The 17,774-nt window shown below is 45.3% G+C and overlaps 1 protein-coding gene across 1 annotated transcript in view; it reads left to right on the forward strand.

Moving 5' to 3' along the window:
- eys (eyes shut homolog) overlaps positions 1-17,774 on the forward strand; it is a 275,926-nt gene that overhangs the window by 147,732 nt on the left and 110,420 nt on the right. Inside the window, exons 22-23 of the mRNA XM_064936327.1 lie at positions 13,209-13,330; positions 16,051-16,310. Of these exons, the coding sequence (XP_064792399.1) occupies positions 13,209-13,330; positions 16,051-16,310 (382 nt within the window). The remainder of the gene's footprint in view (positions 1-13,208; positions 13,331-16,050; positions 16,311-17,774) is intronic.

The following is a 17,774-nucleotide window of genomic DNA, read 5'->3' on the forward strand; positions in this document are numbered from 1 at the left end:
GGAGTATGTGGGGTACATGGAGTATGTGGGGTACTTGGAGTATGTGGGGTACTTGGAGTATGTGGGGTACATGGAGTATGTGGGGTACTTGGAGTATGTGGGGTACATAGAGTATGTGGAGTACATAGAGTATGTGGAGTACATAGAGTATGTGGGGTACTTGGAGTATGTGGAGTACATAGAGTATGTGGGGTACTTGGAGTATGTGGAGTACATAGAGTATGTGGGGTACATAGAGTATGTGGGGTACTTGGAGTGCATGGAGAAAAATAGAAGAAGTCACCTCAAGGAATGCAGTGAAATTCCTCATAGACTTGACTGAGGTTTGTTTTCAAACTGCTATTTGTGATCGTGGGCTGTCTCTTTGCCGGTTTGCTCAGCTAAACAGTTTTGAAACAAAGAGAAATTATATAAAGATAATTGATAGTTGTAAAAAGCTTTGGAGCCCCTGAAATGACAATTTGGGCAAAACATATTGATGCAACAGTAGCTAGGATGGGGAGAAGTCTGTCCATAATAAAGTGCAGCTCTGCCTTAACAAGGCAGGCCCTACAGGCCCTAGTTTTGTCGCACATTGACTACTGTCCAGTCGTGTGGTCAGGTGCAACAAAGAGGGACCTCGAAAAATTACAATTGACCCAGAACAGGGCAGCACCGCTGGGCCTTAAATGTACACGGAGAGCTAACATTAATAATATGCATGTCAATCTCCCCTGGCTCAAAGTGCATACCCCACAAGACATGCCACCAGAGGTCTCTTCACAGTCCCTAAGTCCAGAACAGGCTATGGGAGTCGCACAGTACCTCATAGAGCAGGGTTCGTCAACTAGGTTTGGCTTCGGGACCATTTTTTCTGAGTTAATAGTCGGCGGGCCAGAACATAATTAGCATATAATATTAGCACAATTAATAGGTCTACACTACAAATTGAACAACATGTTTAACACATTTGATTAGTACATAATACATTCAGTGACAATAAAATAATTTAGAACTGATTAAGTTCCTAAAAACACCAATATCTCTATTCAATTATAGTTTTTTGTTTATTTCTCTGTGCGTTGATTGGTGGGTAAAAACAGGTCCGTAGCCTACTGTAGTCTATACTACTTTATTAATGTCATCATTCGTTCAGAACAATTAGCTTGATAGCAACATGTCACTCTAAAAAATGATCAAAAGAAAGGTGGATAATGAAAATGGAAGTTTCAGCGAAGAATGGACAGAGATATGCATACCATCTTTCTCCAATGCCAAGTCAGTGTGTCTTATTTGCAATGAAAATGTCACTGTTTGCGAATAATTCAATCTCAGAGGGCATTATGAATCTAAGCATGGTACTTTCAAAGTTGCCTTCCCGCCCCAGACAGAGGCCCAACACAGAAATTGAAGCACTAATTTTAACTACAAGCTACAAACAAACACGGCAGCAGAATCCTCCTTCGTGGCCTGATCCAACAACAGAAGGTCACACGGGCTTCCCTAAAAGCGTCCTGGGTTCTAAACAAACACAACTTGCCCTTCACAGATGTGCATGGTGACAGTTTGAGGATTTGGCTACTGAAAAGTCTATGGATAGAATAATTGCGTCTGTCACTGATTCCCCTCGAAGGACACACCACCGGGGACAACCTATTCACAAAGCTGGAAGAATTGTTTACGCAGCATAGCTTGTCATTTGAAAAAGTCAACTTTGTGGCCACCGACAGAGCTCCTGCTATGGTGGGCAGACACGGGGCCTGGTCAGCAGGTTGAAGGAAATCGCCCCACAAATGAATGGCTAGCATTGTCTCATCCATCACAGTGCGCTGTGTGTCATACTAAACGCTGAGCTAAAAGATGTGATGGATAAAGTAATGCACATAATCAACTTTGTCAGGGAGACATCAAGCAACACAACACCATCTTTTCCGCAACGTGTGACAGAATCAGAGGAGGCCATCCACGATGATCTCCTGCTTCACAACAACGTGCGCTGGCTGAGTAAAGGAAAAGCAAGCTTGTGACAGAATCAGAGGAGGCCATCCACGATGATCTCCTGCTTCACAACAACGTGTGCTGGCTGAGTAAAGGAAAAGCAAGCTTGTGACAGGATCAGAGGAGGCCATCCACGATGATCTCCTGCTTCACAACAACGTGTGCTGGCTGAGTAAAGGAAAAGCAAGCTTGTGACAGAATCAGAGGAGGCCATCCACGATGATCTCCTGCTCCACAACAACGTGTGCTGGCTGAGTAAAGGAAAAGCAAGCTTGTGACAGAATCAGAGGAGGCCATCCACGATGATAAAGGAAAAGCAAGCTTGTGACAGAATCAGAGGAGGCCATCCACGATGATCCCCCTCCTGCTTCACAACAACGTGCGCTGGCTGAGTAAAGGAAAAGCAAGCTTGTGACAGAATCAGAGGAGGCCATCCACGATGATCTCCTGCTTCACAACAACGTGTGCTGGCTGAGTAAAGGAAAAGCAAGCTTGTGACAGAATCAGAGGAGGCCATCCACGATGATCTCCTGCTTCACAACAACGTGTGCTGGCTGAGTAAAGGAAAAGCAAGCTTGTGACAGAATCAGAGGAGGCCATCCACGATGATCTCCTGCTTCACAACAACGTGCGCTGGCTGAGTAAAGGAAAAGCAAGCTTGTGACAGAATCAGAGGAGGCCATCCACGATGATCTCCTGCTTCACAACAACGTGTGCTGGCTGAGTAAAGGAAAAGCAAGCTTGTGACAGAATCAGAGGAGGCCATCCACGATGATCTCCTGCTTCACAACAACGTGTGCTGGCTGAGTAAAGGAAAAGCAAGCTTGTGACAGAATCAGAGGAGGCCATCCACGATGATCTCCTGCTTCACAACAACGTGCGCTGGCTGAGTAAAGGAAAAGCAAGCTTGTGACAGAATCAGAGGAGGCCATCCACGATGATCTCCTGCTTCACAACAACGTGCGCTGGCTGAGTAAAGGAAAAGCTCTAGAGCCATTCTGTGAGCTGCATGACCAGGTTGTGGATTTTGTCATAAAAAGATATATGAGGGCAGCAGCTGACCACCTTCGTATTCTGGAAATTTAGGAATTCCTCTCTAATGTAGCATTTTTGGCGACATTCTGTCACTTAAATGGGTTAAATCTGCAGTTACAAGGAAGAGGGAAAACCTGTGGCCTTTATTAAGAAGCTTGAGTTGTTCGATTTATACTTATCACCTGGAAGGCTACTGCACTTCAGTACACTGAAGAAACAAGGTACCAGGCCGCAGCGTTGTCATAGAGGTGATGGAAGATTTCAACAAGCAGCTGAGGGACAACTTCTCCACCAGATGTGTAGACTACATATACAGTGAGGGGGAAAAGTATTTGATCCCCTGCTGATTTTGTATGTTTGCCCACTGACAAAGAAATTATCAGTCTATAATTGTACTGGTAGGTTTATTTGAACAGTGAGAGACAGAATAACAACAAAAAAATCCAGAAAAACGCATGTCAAAAAAGTTATACATTGATTTGAATTTTAATGAGGGAAATAAGTATTTGACCCACTGCAAAATATGACTTAGTACTTGGTGGCAAAACCCTTGTTGGCAATCAGAGGTCAGACGTTTCTTGTAGGTTTTGCATACATCTCAGGAGTGATTTTGTCCCACTACTCTTTGCAGATCTTCTCCAAGTCATCAAGGTTTCGAGGCTGACCTTTGGCAACTCAAACCTTCAGCTCCCTCCACAGATTTTCTATGGGATTAAGGTCTGGAGACTGGCTAGGCCACTCCAGGACCTTAATGTGCTTCTTCTTGAGCCACTCCTTTGTTACCTTGGCCATGTGTTTTGGGTCATTGTCATGCTGGAATACCCATCCATGTCCCATTTTCAATGCCCTGGCAAAGGGAAGGAGGTTCTCACCCAAGATTTGACAGTACATGGCCCCGTCCATCGTCCCTTTGATGCGGTGAAGTTGTCCTGTCCCCTTAGCAGAAAAACATAAAAGCATAATGTTTCCACATCCATGTTTGACGGTGGGGAAGGTGTTCTTGGGGTCATAGGCAGCATTCCTCCTCCTCCAAACACGGCGAGTTGAGTTGATGCCAAAGAGCTCCATTTTGGTCTCATCTGACCACAACACTTTCACCCAGTTGTCCTCTGAATCATTCCGATTTTCATTGGCAAACTTCCGACGGGCATGTATATGGGCTTTCTTGAGCAGGGGGACCTTGCGGGCGCTGCAGGATTTCAGTCCTTCACTGTGTAGTGCATTACCAATTGTTTTCTTGGTGACTGTGGTCCCAGCTGCCTTGAGATCATTGACAAGATCTTCCCGTGTAGTTCTGGGCTGATTCCTCACCGTTCTCATGATCATTGCAACTCCACGGGGTGAGATCTTGCATGGAGCACCAGGCCGAGGGAGATTGACAGTTATTTTGTGTTTCTTCCATTTGCAAATAATCGCACCAACTGTTGTCACCTTCTCACCAAGCTGCTTGGCGATGGTCTTGTAGCCCATTCCAGCCTTGTGTAGGTCTACAATCTTGTCACTGACATCCTTGGAGAGCTCTTTGGTCTTGGCCATGGTGGAGAGTTTGGAATCTGATTGATTGATTACTTCTGTGGAAAGGTGTCTTTTATACAGGTAACAAGCTGAGATGAGGAGCATTCCCTTTAAGAGTGTGCTCCTAATCTCAGCTCGTTACCTGTATAAAAGACACCTGGGAGCCAGAAATCTTTCTGATTGAGAGGGGGTCAAATACTTATTTACCTCATTCAAATGCAAATCAATTTATAACATTTTTGACATGTGTTTTTCTGGATTTTTTTGTTGTTATACTGTCTCTCACTGGTAAAATAAACCTACCATTAAAATTATAGACTGATAATTTCTTTGTCAGTGGGCAAATGTACAAAATCCCTCACTGTAATTGCGTGTCTGCGTGATCCTTTCACTGTCCGCCCAGGTGGGGTAGTCTCCTCCCTTGCTAAGAAAATGATACCCTCCTGGATGAGGCCGCAATTCAAACTGAGCTGATTTTAATTCCAAACATTGAGCCAAATCAGGGATGCGCTCAGGAGTGCTGAGTCGTTGTGTGCGTTGTGGCTGGCATGCTCAGAGGAATACAGCACAATAAATGTGATAAAAATGTTTGGACTGACTTACACCTGCGAGTCCTCCTTTTCCTCTATGAACGTAATGAAGACTCATGACAGGAACCTGCTTTCACGTTAGTCAATCGAGGACTGCCTGCACATCAAAATCACATCCCTCTCACCCGACATCTACAAGATCGTGCCCGAGGGGAAACCTTTCCCATTAAGTAAGTAACTTAGTAATGAATAAATAGTTATAGGTTACTAACATTATTGTTATTATTATTATTAGTGCTTATCCATGGCTATTTTAGGTCTCATGCAGACAGTATTTTATGTTTGTTTTGTTGTTACAGGAGCAGGTTATCTCGAGACTCCCGGTACAAGGATACAGGCATTCAGACAATGAAAACACCTTTTTTATTATTTTTTATTATTATTTTTAGTAGGATTCCACCTTTTGGCCAGTTGCAATAGTAAGTAGGCCTAATTAATGAATACAAATCGCACTTCTATTAGGCCATTTTGTTTTCTTTTTAATAACAGTTAAGTTATTTTATATGGGCCTTCGCTCAGAAGAAATAGACCCCAATTAAGCCCTCTTGTTGTTTGTAAAATCAAATTCAAATGAAGATTATTGTTGAAATGAATTACTCGACTGGTGTAGTTTTTCTCCATCTGTTTCTTGGCGCCACTTGCAGAAGAAGTTATCTATATTTTCAGCACCAGGTGCTGTTCACCTCCTATTGATTGTGCTATGGTGGCAGCTTTACAGTTCAGCATCTAAAACAAATTGTCCGCTGCCTGCTTTATTAGTTGACTGTCTCCTGCATCCTCTCTCCTCATTGATTAAGTTAAAATGTAACTTTTGCATTATTTAGGTAGGGTCACTTCCTTCTTGGGATATTGCATTTGGGACATTTTGCATCTCAGGTCCAATATATTTTTTTTACGTTTTTTTTTTGAAAGAACAAAAATATTCATAGTTAATTTGAGGGGCAATAATATTGCTGGCAGGCCAGATTTGGCCCACGGGCCGCCAGTTGGGGAACCCTGACATAGAGCCATGACTCCATGGAACTCTATTCCACATCAAGTAGCTCATGCAAACGGTAGAATCAGATTTTTAAAAATGATAAAAATACACTTTTGGAACAGTGTGAAGAGCGTGAAGAGACACACACACACACACACATGATAACATATGCACTATACACCCACGTACACATGCCTTTTGTCTTGTAGATATGTGGTAGTGGCCAGAGGGCATCCACTTAATGTGTTGTGAAAAGTGTGATGAAATGCAATATAATGTTTTCTTAATTGTATGTAACTGCTTTAATTTAGCTAGACTCCAGGAAGAGTAGCTGCTGCTTGGCAGTAACTAATGGGGATCCATAATAAATACAAATACAATACAAATATGAATAGAAAGTCTAAAAAGAATCAGCCCTATCCTCAAAAATAGTTTACATTACTATAAATATTTGAAGAAACACACAATGCCCTGTATAATTGACTCATACACTGTCTGTGCAAAACATTAGCAACACCTTCCTAATATCGAGTTGCAACCCATTTTTCCCTTAGAACAGCCTCTAATGCTTCCCACAGTTGTGTCAAGTTGGCTGGATGTCCTTTGGGTGGTGGACCGTTCTTCATACACAGGGCAAACTGTTGAGTGTGAAAAACCCAGCAGCGTTGCAGTTCTTGACACATTCAAAACGGTGTGCTTAACACGGCTTAAAAATCGTTCTTTAACCTGTCTCCTCCCCTTCATCTACACTGATTGAAGTGGATTTAACAGGTGACATCAATAAAGGATTGTATCTTTCACCTGGATTCACCTGGTCAGTCTGTCACGGAAAGAGAAGGTGTTCTTAATGTTTTATACACTCCGTGTACACAGAAGTAACAGATGCTAACAAAGTTATACCTTGAAATGCAGGCCCTGAATATGTTAAAAGAGGTGAGTGGTGTTTGGAATATACAGTAGTGAAAATTCCAAGTCAACCATGACTATTCCACAGATTACAGCTACAATCTGCGATAAACGCAACATTCAACAATTTCAAAGATTTTACTGAGTTACAGTTCATATAAGGATATCAGTAAATCGCAATATATTCATAATCTATGGATTTCACATGACTGGGAATACATATATGCATCTGTTGGTCACAGATACCTTGAAACAAAAGTAGGGGCATGGATCAGAAAACCAGTCAGTATCTGGTGACCACCATTTGCCTCATACAGCGTAACACATCTCCTTCACATAGAGTTGATCAGGCTGTTGATTGTGGCCTGTGGAATATTGCCCCACTCCTCTTCAATGGCTGTGCGAAGTTGCTGGATATTGGTGGGAACTGGAACACTCTGTCGTACAGCTGTCGTACACGCTTCGATCCAGAGCATCGAAAACATGCTCAATGGGTGACATGTCTAGTGAGTATGCAGGCCACGGAAGAACTTGGACATTTTCAGCCTCCAGGAATTGTGTGCAAATCCTTGCGACATGCGGCCGTGCATTATCACGCTGAAACATGAGGTGATGGTGATGGATGAATGGCAGAACAATGGACCTCAGGATCTCGTCACAGTATCTCTGTGCGTTCAAATTGAAATCGATAAAATGCAATTGTGTTAGTTGTCCGTAGCTTATGCCTGCCCATACCATAACCCCTCCGCCACCATGGGGCACTCTGTTCACAACATTGACATTAATCTGCCATCTGCCCGGTACAGTTGAAACCGGTGAAGAGCACACTTTTCCAGCGTGCCAGTGGCCATCAAAGGTGAGCATTTGCACACTGAGGTCAGTTATGATACCGAAGTTCTGTCAGGTCAAGACCCTGGTGAGGATGACGAGCACATAGATGAGCTTCCTTGAGACTGTTTCTGACCGTTTGTGCAGAAATTCTTTGGTTGTGCAAACCCACAGTTTCGTCAGCTGTCCGGGTGACTGGTCTCCGATGATGTGGAGGTCCTGGGCTGGCGTGGTGACTCAGGGTCTGTGGTTATGAGTCTGGTTGGATGTACTGCCAAATGATGTAAAATGACATTGGAGGCGGCTTATGATAGAGAAATGAACATTCAATTAACTGGCAACCGCTCTGGTGGACATTCCTGCCGTCAGTATGCCAATTGCGCCCTCCCTCAAAACTTGAGACATCTGTGGCATTGTGTTGTGTTAAAAAACTGCCTATTTAGAGTGACCTTTAATTGTCCACAGCACAAGGTGCACCTGTGTAATGATCATGCTGTTTAATCAGCTTACTGATATGCCACACCTGTCAGATGGATTCATTAGGAGAAATGCTCACTAACATTTTTTGTGCGTATGGAAAATGTCTGGGATCTTTTATTTCAACTCATGAAACACAGGGCCAACACTTTATGTTGCGTTGATATTTTGTTCTGTATGCATTTCCCCAGCCCTCAGCTGTTTACCAAAACCCCAAACAAGTGGTGGGACTAATTATTTTCCTTAAGAACAAATGCTAGATTTTAGCTTCAAACATATTTCCCAGGAGAGGTCTTTTTGTTGTATAACATTCTTAAGTATTCATATGAATATAATTGAATGCTGCATTTGGTAACAGCAGTATCATGATATTACTCTAAATGTGGGAGGTTTAACTTGGGTACAATATTGGGAGAAAAAAAACTATTGAAGCTCATTCAATGAAACATTTGGTAGCGGCGGTGGACTCATATTATGTGTAGCTGTGGCAGGTTTTTAGGTAGAAAACACTACAACTATGTTCTCTTTACATAGTTGGCCTGTTGAACCAGGAAGAGGAGTGGTGGAGGGCAACAGGTGTATTACTGTATTGGGTAATGCAATCTGTGCCTGGAGGTCCTGAGTTCTGATGGCTTTCTCTTCTACCTGATAATAATTGCACCCACCTGATGTCCCAGGTCTAAATCACATCAAATGTATTTTTAAAGCCCTTTTTACATCAGCAGATGTCACAAAGTGCTATACAGAAACCGAGCCTAAAACCCCAAACAGCAAGCAATGCAGATGTAGAAGCACGGTGGCTAGGAAAAACTCCCTAGAAAGGTAGGAACCTAGGAAGAAACTTAGAAATGAACCAGGCTCTGAGGGGTGGCCAGTCCTCTTCTAGCTGTACTGGGTAGAGAGGAACCAGGCTCTGAGGGGTGGCCAGTCCTCTTCTAGCTGTACTGGGTAGAGAGGAACCAGGCTCTGAGGGGTGGCCAGTCCTCTTCTGGCTGTACTGGGTAGAGAGGAACCAGGCTCTGAGGGCTGGCCAGTCCTCTACTGGCTGTACTGGGTAGAGAGGAACCAGGCTCTGAGGGCTGGCCAGTCCTCTACTAGCTGTACTGGGTAGAGAGGAACCAGGCTCTGAGGGGTGGCCAGTCCTCTTCTGGCTGTACTGGGTAGAGAGGAACCAGGCTCTGAGGGGTGGCCAGTCCTCTTCTGGCTGTACTGGGTAGAGAGGAACCAGGCTCTGAGGGGTGGCCAGTCCTCTTCTGGCTGTACTGGGTAGAGAGGAACCAGGCTCTGAGGGCTGGCCAGTCCTCTACTGGCTGTACTGGGTAGAGAGGAACCAGGCTCTGAGGGCTGGCCAGTCCTCTACTGGCTGTACTGGGTAGAGAGGATCCAGGCTCTGAGGGGTGGCCAGTCCTCTTCTAGCTGTACTGGGTAGAGAGGAACCAGGCTCTGAGGGGTGGCCAGTCCTCTTCTAGCTGTACTGGGTAGAGAGGAACCAGGCTCTGAGGGGTGGCCAGTCCTCTTCTGGCTGTACTGGGTAGAGTCCTCTTCTGGCTGTACTGGGTAGGAGAGACCAGGCTCTGAGGGCTGGCCAGTCCTCTACTGGCTGTACTGGGTAGAGAGGAACCAGGCTCTGAGGGGTGGCCAGTCCTCTACTGGCTGTACTGGGTAGAGAGGAACCAGGCTCTGAGGGCTGGCCAGTCCTCTTCTGGCTGTACTGGGTAGAGAGGAACCAGGCTCTGAGGCGTGGCCAGTCCTCTTCTGGCTGTACTGGGTAGAGAGGAACCAGGCTCTGATGGGTGGCCAGTCCTCTTCTGGCTGTACTGGGTAGAGAGGAACCAGGCTCTGAGTGGTGGCCAGTCCTCTTCTGGCTGTACTGGGTAGAGAGGAACTAGGCTCTGAGGGGTGGCCAGTACTCTTCTAGCTGTACTGGGTAGAGAGGAACCAGGCTCTGAGGGGTGACCAGTCCTCTACTGGCTGTACTGGGTAGAGAGGAACCGGGCTCTAAGGGCTGGCCAGTCCTCTCCTGGCTGTCCTGGGTAGAGAGGAACCAGGCTCTGAGGGGTGACCAGTCCTCTTCTGGCTGTATGGGTAGAGAGGAACCAGGCGCTTAGGGGTGACCAATCCTCTTCTGGCTGTACTAGGTAGAGATTATAAGAGTACATGGCAATTAATTCCAGATCGTTCTTCAAGATGTTCAAATATTCATAGATAACCAGCAGGGTGAAATAATAATCACAGTGGTTGTAGAGGGTGCAACAGGTCAGCACCTCAGGAGTAAAGTAAATGTCAATTGGCTCTTCATAGCCGAGCATTCAGAGGTTGAAACAGCAGGTGTGGGAGAAAAGGGAGGGAAAGAGAGAGGTGACAACTGCAGGTCCGGGACAAAGTATCACGTCCGGTGAACAGGTCAGGGTTCCATAGCTGCAGGCAGAACAGTTGAAACTGGATCAGCAGTACGACCTGGTGGACTGGGGACAGCCAGGAGTCTTCAGACCAGGTAGTCCTGAGGTATGGTCCTATGGCTCAGGTCCTCCGGGAGGGAGGGAGGGAGAGAGATACATGGGGGAGAGAGAGAGATGGGGGGTGGGAGAATTGAAGAGAGCATACTTAAGTTCACACAGATAAGACATGAGAATTACACCAGATAAGACAGGAGAATTACACCAGATAAGACAGGAGAATTACACCAGGTAAGACAGGAGAATTACACCAGATAAGACAGGAGAATTACACCAGATAAGACATGAGAATTACACCAGGTAAGACAGGACAATTACACCAGGTAAGACAGGAGAATTACACCAGATAAGACAGGACAATTACACCAGGTAAGACAGGAGAATTACACCAGATAAGACAGGACAATTACACCAGGTACGACAGGAGAATTACACCAGATAAGACAGGACAATTACAGCAGATTAGACAGGACAATTACACCAGGTAAGACAGGACAATTACACCAGGTAAGACAGGACAATTACACCAGGTAAGACAGGACAATTACAGCAGATTAGACAGGACAATTACACCAGGTAAGACAGGACAATTACACCAGGTAAGACAGGACAATTACACCAGGTAAGACAGGACCATTACAGCAGATTAGACAGGACAATTACACCAGGTAAGACAGGACAATTACACCAGATTAGACAGGACAATTACACCAGGTAAAACAGGACCATTACAGCAGATTAGACAGGACAATTACACCAGGTAAGACAGGAGAATTACAGCAGATTAGACAGGAGAATTACACCAGAGTGGACAGAAGGATCCTAGACCTCCGACACATAGACTAATGCACCACTCTGCCAAAGCACAGCCCCCACACCACTAGAGGGATATCAACAGACCACCAACTTACTACCCTGAGACAAGGCTGAGTATAGCCCACAAAGATCTCCTCCACCGCATGAGCCCGAGAGGGCCGCAAAACCGGACAGGAAGATCACGTCAGTGACTCAACCCACTAAAGCCTGGCACGACATGACGCACCCCTCCTAGTGACGTAATAGGATCAGAGGCAGAGAATCCCAGTGGAGAGAGGAGAGCCGGCCAGGGAGAGGCAGCATGGGCGGTTCTTCTCTCCAGTGCCTTGCCGTTCACCTTCCCACTCCTGGGCCAGACTACACTCACTCAGTGTAGTCTTCAGTAAAGACTTCAAGGTCGAGACCGAGTCTGCGTCTCTCACATGGATAGGCAGACCATTCCATTAATATGTAGCTCTATAGGAGAAAGCCCTGCCTTCAGCTGTTTGCTTTGAAATTCTAGGGAAAATAAGGAGGCCTGCGTCTTGTGACCATAGCATATGTGTAGGTGTGTACAGGAGGACCAAATCGGAAAGATAGGTTGGAGCAAGCCCATGTAATGCTTTGTAGTTAAGCAGTAAAACCTTGAAATCAGCCCCAGCCTTAACAGGAAGCCAGTGAGGCTAGCAGTGGAGTAATATGATCACATAGGTATCAGTCCCTAATAAGAGGAGAAGAATGGAAATCAGCCCCAGCCTTAACAGGAAGCCAGTGAGGCTAGCAGTGGAGTAATATGATCACATAGGTATCAGTCCCTAATAAGAGGAGAAGAATGAAAATCAGCCCCAGCCTTAACAGGAAGCCAGTGAGGCTAGCAGTGGAGTAATATGATCACATAGGTATCAGTCCCTAATAAGAGGAGAAGAATGAAAATCAGCCCCAGCCTTAACAGGAAGCCAGTGAGGCTAGCAGTGGAGTAATATGATCACATAGGTATCAGTCCCTAATAAGAGGAGAAGAATGGAAATCAGCAGTGGAACTGAAACTGGATCCCTCCTCTATTATTTAGTGACATCATCACTGTACCATTTCACTTCCTGTATTAGAGACCTATGATGTATCATTTCACTTCCTGTATTCCAGACCTACGATGTATCATTTCACTTCCTGTATTCCAGACCTACGATGTACCACTTCACTTTCTGTATTCCAGACTTACGATGTATCATTACACTTCCTCTATTCCAAACTTATAATATATTATTTCACTTCCTGTATTCCAGACTTACGATGCGTCATTACACTTCCTGTATTCCAGACTTACGATATATCATTACACTTCCTCTATTCCAGATTACGATATATCATTACACAGACTTACGATATATCATTTCCTCTTTTCCAGATGTATAATATATTATTTCACTTCCTGTATTCCAGACTTACGATATATCATTACACTTCCTCTATTCCAGATTTATAATATATTATTTCACTTCCTGTATTCCAGACTTACGATATATCATTACACTTCCTCTATTCCAGATTTATAATATATTATTTCACTTCCTGTATTCCAGACTTACGATATATCATTACACTTCCTCTATTCCAGATTTATAATATATTATTTCACTTCCTGTATTCCAGACTTACGAGTGCCTCTGTGTCCCCGGATGGGAGGGCGAATTCTGCCAACAGGAAATAGACGAGTGTTCATCACAGCCGTGCTTAAACAATGCCACCTGTACTGACCTCCTCAACAGCTACCAGTAGGTACCACAGTAGGGTTGTGTCTGATTCAGACATAGGACAAAGCTACAGGTAGGTACCACAGTAGGGTTGTGTCTGATTCAGACATAGGACAAAGCTACAGGTAGGTACCACAGTAGGGTTGTGTCTGATTCAGACATAGGACAAAGCTACAGGTAGGTACCACAGTAGGGTTGTGTCTGATTCAGACATAGGACAAAGCTACAGGTAGGTACCACAGTCGGGTTGTGTCTGATTTTAATAACATATCAGACTGTACAGTGTAGGTACCACAGTAGGGTTTTGTCAGATTCAGACATGTGGACAAAGTGTTAACAGGTAGGTACCACCCTAGTAGTGGTAATGTGTCTGATTCAGACATAGGACAAAGCTGTACAGGTAGGTACCTATAGTGTTAATCAGACTGTACAGTGTGGGTCCACCCTTGTGTCTGATTCAGATATAGGACAGACTGTACAGTGTGGGTCCACCCTATAGTGTTAATCAGACTGTACAGTGTGGGTCCACCCTATAGTGTTAATCAGACTGTACAGTGTGGGTCCACCCTATAGTGTTAATCAGACAGTACAGTGTGGGTCCACCCTATAGTGTTAATCAGAGAGTACAGTGTGGGTCCACCCTATAGTGTTAATCAGAGAGTACAGTGTGGGTCCACCCTATAGTGTTAATCAGACAGTACAGTGTGGGTCCACCCTATAGTGTTAATCAGAGAGTACAGTGTGGGTCCACCCTATAGTGTTAATCAGACAGTACAGTGTGGGTCCACCCTATAGTGTTAATCAGAGAGTACAGTGTGGGTCCACCCTATAGTTTTAATCAGACAGTACAGTGTGGGTCCACCCTATAGTTTTAATCAGACAGTACAGTGTGGGTCCACCCTATAGTGTTAATCAGACAGTACAGTGTGGGTCCACCCTATAGTGTTAATCAGAGAGTACAGTGTGGGTCCACCCTATAGTGTTAATCAGACAGTACAGTGTGGGTCCACCCTATAGTGTTAATCAGACTGTACAGTGTGGGTCCACCCTATAGTTTTAATCAGACAGTACAGTGTGGGTCCACCCTATAGTGTTAATCAGACAGTACAGTGTGGGTCCACCCTATAGTGTTAATCAGACTGTACAGTGTGGGTCCACCCTATAGTGTTAATCAGAGAGTACAGTGTGGGTCCACCCTATAGTGTTAATCAGAGAGTACAGTGTGGGTCCACCCTATAGTGTTAATCAGACTGTACAGTGTGGGTCCACCCTATAGTGTTAATCAGACAGTACAGTGTGGGTCCACCCTATAGTTTTAATCAGAGAGTACAGTGTGGGTCCACCCTATAGTGTCAATCAGACATTGTCATTGTCATTGCATCAGTCTACACAGTCACACAATAAATGCACGGAAGCCTTGCTCAGATAGCCTGGGGTTGTCTAGCTGTTATGTCCCCTGCCTCCAGCTCTTGAATCCAGCCCACTGTCATTTCCCATCTTTCCTCTCAATCTCTCTATCCAAGAAAATATGAAAAATATGAGTGTGTGAGAGAAAAGGAAGAAAATGCCCAGATAGTGATTATATTTTCCACCTAGCTAACAGCATCAGCAATAATGAACTGCAGATGGCAGGTCAAACTAATGAATCAATCAATGGCTCGCAGCATGAAGGGTTTCTGGGAATCTGTGAGTCATCTGGTGGGAAAACGGCTGTATTTGCTCAACCTAATGTGTCTTCACACTGGGGGAGAGAGAGAGATGGAGGGGGAGGATGGAGAGACTGAGAGAGATAGGGGAAGGAGAGAGCGAGAGAGAGAGAGTGAAGGGGGAGGAGAGAGCGAGAGAGAGTGAGGGGGGAGGAGAGAGAGAATGTGAGGATGGAGGGAGAGGAGAGAGAGATGAGGGGGAGAAGAGAGCGAGAGAGAGGAGGGGGAAGAGAGAGAGAGAGAATGTGAGGATGGAGGGAGAGGAGAGAGAGATGAGGGGAGGAGAGAGCGAGAGAGAGGAGAGAGAGGAGGGGGAGGGGAGAGAGAGAATGTGAGGATGGAGGGAGATGAGGGGGAGGATGGAGAGACAGAGAGAGGATGGAGAGAGAGTGAGAGAGAGGAGAGAGAGCGAGAGAGAGGAGGGGGAGATGGAGAAAGAGATGCAGGAGGGGAAGGATGGAGAGAGAGAATTTGAAGATGGAGGGAGATAGGGGGAGGAGAGAGAATGTGAGGATGGAGGGAGAGTGGGAGAGAGGAGGAGGAGAGAGAGAGAATGTAAGGATGGAGGGAGAGTGGGAGAGAGGAGGAGGGGGAGGAGTGAGAGAATGTGAGGATGGAGGGAGAGAGAGGAGGAGGGAGGAGAGAGAGAGAGAGAATGTAAGGATGGAGGGAGAGTGGGAGAGAGGAGGAGGGGGAGGAGTGAGAGAATGTGAGGATGAGAGAGAGGAGGAGGGGAGGAGAGAGAACTTAAGTTCACACTGGACACCACGTGAGAGAGAGCATGGAGGGAAATAACATGTTGTTAGTTAAATCATTAACACATATCATTTATTTTGTAGAAACCATCACCAACCTTTGTATTATATGTGAATATCAAGATCAACCAGAGCTCTCCTTTCCTATCTGTTCCCCCTTACCGCTATGTTGCTAGTTACATCATAAACACATAGGCATATCATTTATTTTTAAAGAAACAATCTCCAACCTTTGTATAGATAACATCAATACCAACCCTAACGCCTCCTGTCTCCCCAGGTGTCTATGCCCGCAGGGCTGGGTAGGTGTGGACTGCTCTGAGGATGTGGATGAGTGTGACTCTGGGCCCTGTCTGAACGGAGCTCAGTGTCAGGAGTCACCCCTACCTGGGGAGTTCAGCTGCACCTGCCCCCCCTTCTTCAGTGGGCCCTTATGCAACATGCCCTTTGATCCCTGTGACCCCGCCCACGATCCCTGCCTGCACAATGCCACCTGCCTGACTCGTTCTGATGGAACAGCAGCCTGCAGATGCCAACCCGGTGAGCTACTATTAGTTCCTGTGGTGTAGACCAGTGACCTACAATTAGTTCCTGTGGTGTAGTCCAGTGAACTACTATTAGTTCCTGTGGTGTAGTCCAGTGAGTTACTATTAGTTCCTGTGGTGTAGTCCAGTGAGTTACTATTAGTTCCTGTGGTGTAGTCCAGTGAGTTACTATTAGTTCATGTGGTGTAGTCCAGTGAGCTATTAGTTCATGTGGTGTAGTCCAGTGAGTTACTATTAGTTCCTGTGGTGTAGTCCAGTGAGCTACTATTAGTTCCTGTGGTGTAGTCCAGTGAGTTACTATTAGTTCCTGTGGTGTAGTCCAGTGAGCTACTATTAGTTCCTGTGGTGTAGTCCAGTGAGCTATTGTTCCTGTGGTGTAGTCCAGTGACTATTTAGTTCCTGTGGTGTAGTCCAGTGAGCTACTATTAGTTCCTGTGGTGTAGTCCAGTGAGCTATTAGTTCCTGTGGTGTAGTCCAGTGAGCTATTTGTTCCTGTGGTGTAGTCCAGTGAGTTAATCTTAGTTCCTGTGGTGTAGTCCAGTGAGTTACTCTTAGTTCCTGTGGTGTAGTCCATTGAGTTACTCTTAGTTCCTGTGGTGTAGTCAAGTGAGTTACTCTTAGTTCCTGTGGTGTAGTCCAGTGAGTTACTCTTAGTTCCTGTGGTGTAGTCCAGTGAGTTACTCTTAGTTCCTGTGGTGTAGTCCATTGAGTTACTCTTAGTTCCTGTGGTGTAGTCCAGTGAGCTATTAGTTCCTGTGGTGTAGTCCAGTGAGTTACTATTAGTTCCTGTGGTGTAGTCCAGTGATATACTATTTGTTCCTGTGGTGTAGTCCAGTGAGTTACTCTTAGTTCCTGTGGTGTAGTCCTTTGAGTATACTATTTGTTCCTGTGGTGTAGTCCAGTGATACTATTTGTTAGTCCTCTATTAGTTCCTGTGGTGTAGTCCAGTAGTCAGTGAGCTTTGAGTAGACCAGTGAGCTATTAGTTCCTGTGGTGTAGTCCAGTGAGTTACTATTAGTTCCTGTGGTGTAGTCCAGTGAGTTACTATTAGTTCCTGTGGTGTAGACCAGTGAGCTATTAGTTCCTGTGGTGTAGTCCAGTGAGTTACTCTTAGTTCCTGTGGTGTAGTCCAGTGAGCTACTATTAGTTCCTGTGGTGTAGTCCAGTGAGTTACTCTTAGTTCCTGTGGTGTAGTCAAGTGAGTTACTCTTAGTTCCTGTGGTGTAGTCCAGTGAGTTACTCTTAGTTCCTGTGGTGTAGTCCAGTGAGTTACTAGTTAGTTCCTGTGGTGTAGTCCAGTGAGTTACTCTTAGTTCCTGTGGTGTAGTCCAGTGAGTTACTCTATTAGTTCCTGTGGTGTAGTCCTTTGAGATACTATTTGTTCCTGTGGTGTAGTCCCAGTGAGTTAGTCCTTTGAGATACTATTAGTTCCTGTGGTGTAGTCCAGTGAGTCCTTTGA

Source organism: Oncorhynchus masou, chromosome 24, assembly GCF_036934945.1.
Source record: "Oncorhynchus masou masou isolate Uvic2021 chromosome 24, UVic_Omas_1.1, whole genome shotgun sequence".
NCBI classification, from domain to species: Eukaryota; Metazoa; Chordata; class Actinopteri; order Salmoniformes; family Salmonidae; genus Oncorhynchus; species Oncorhynchus masou.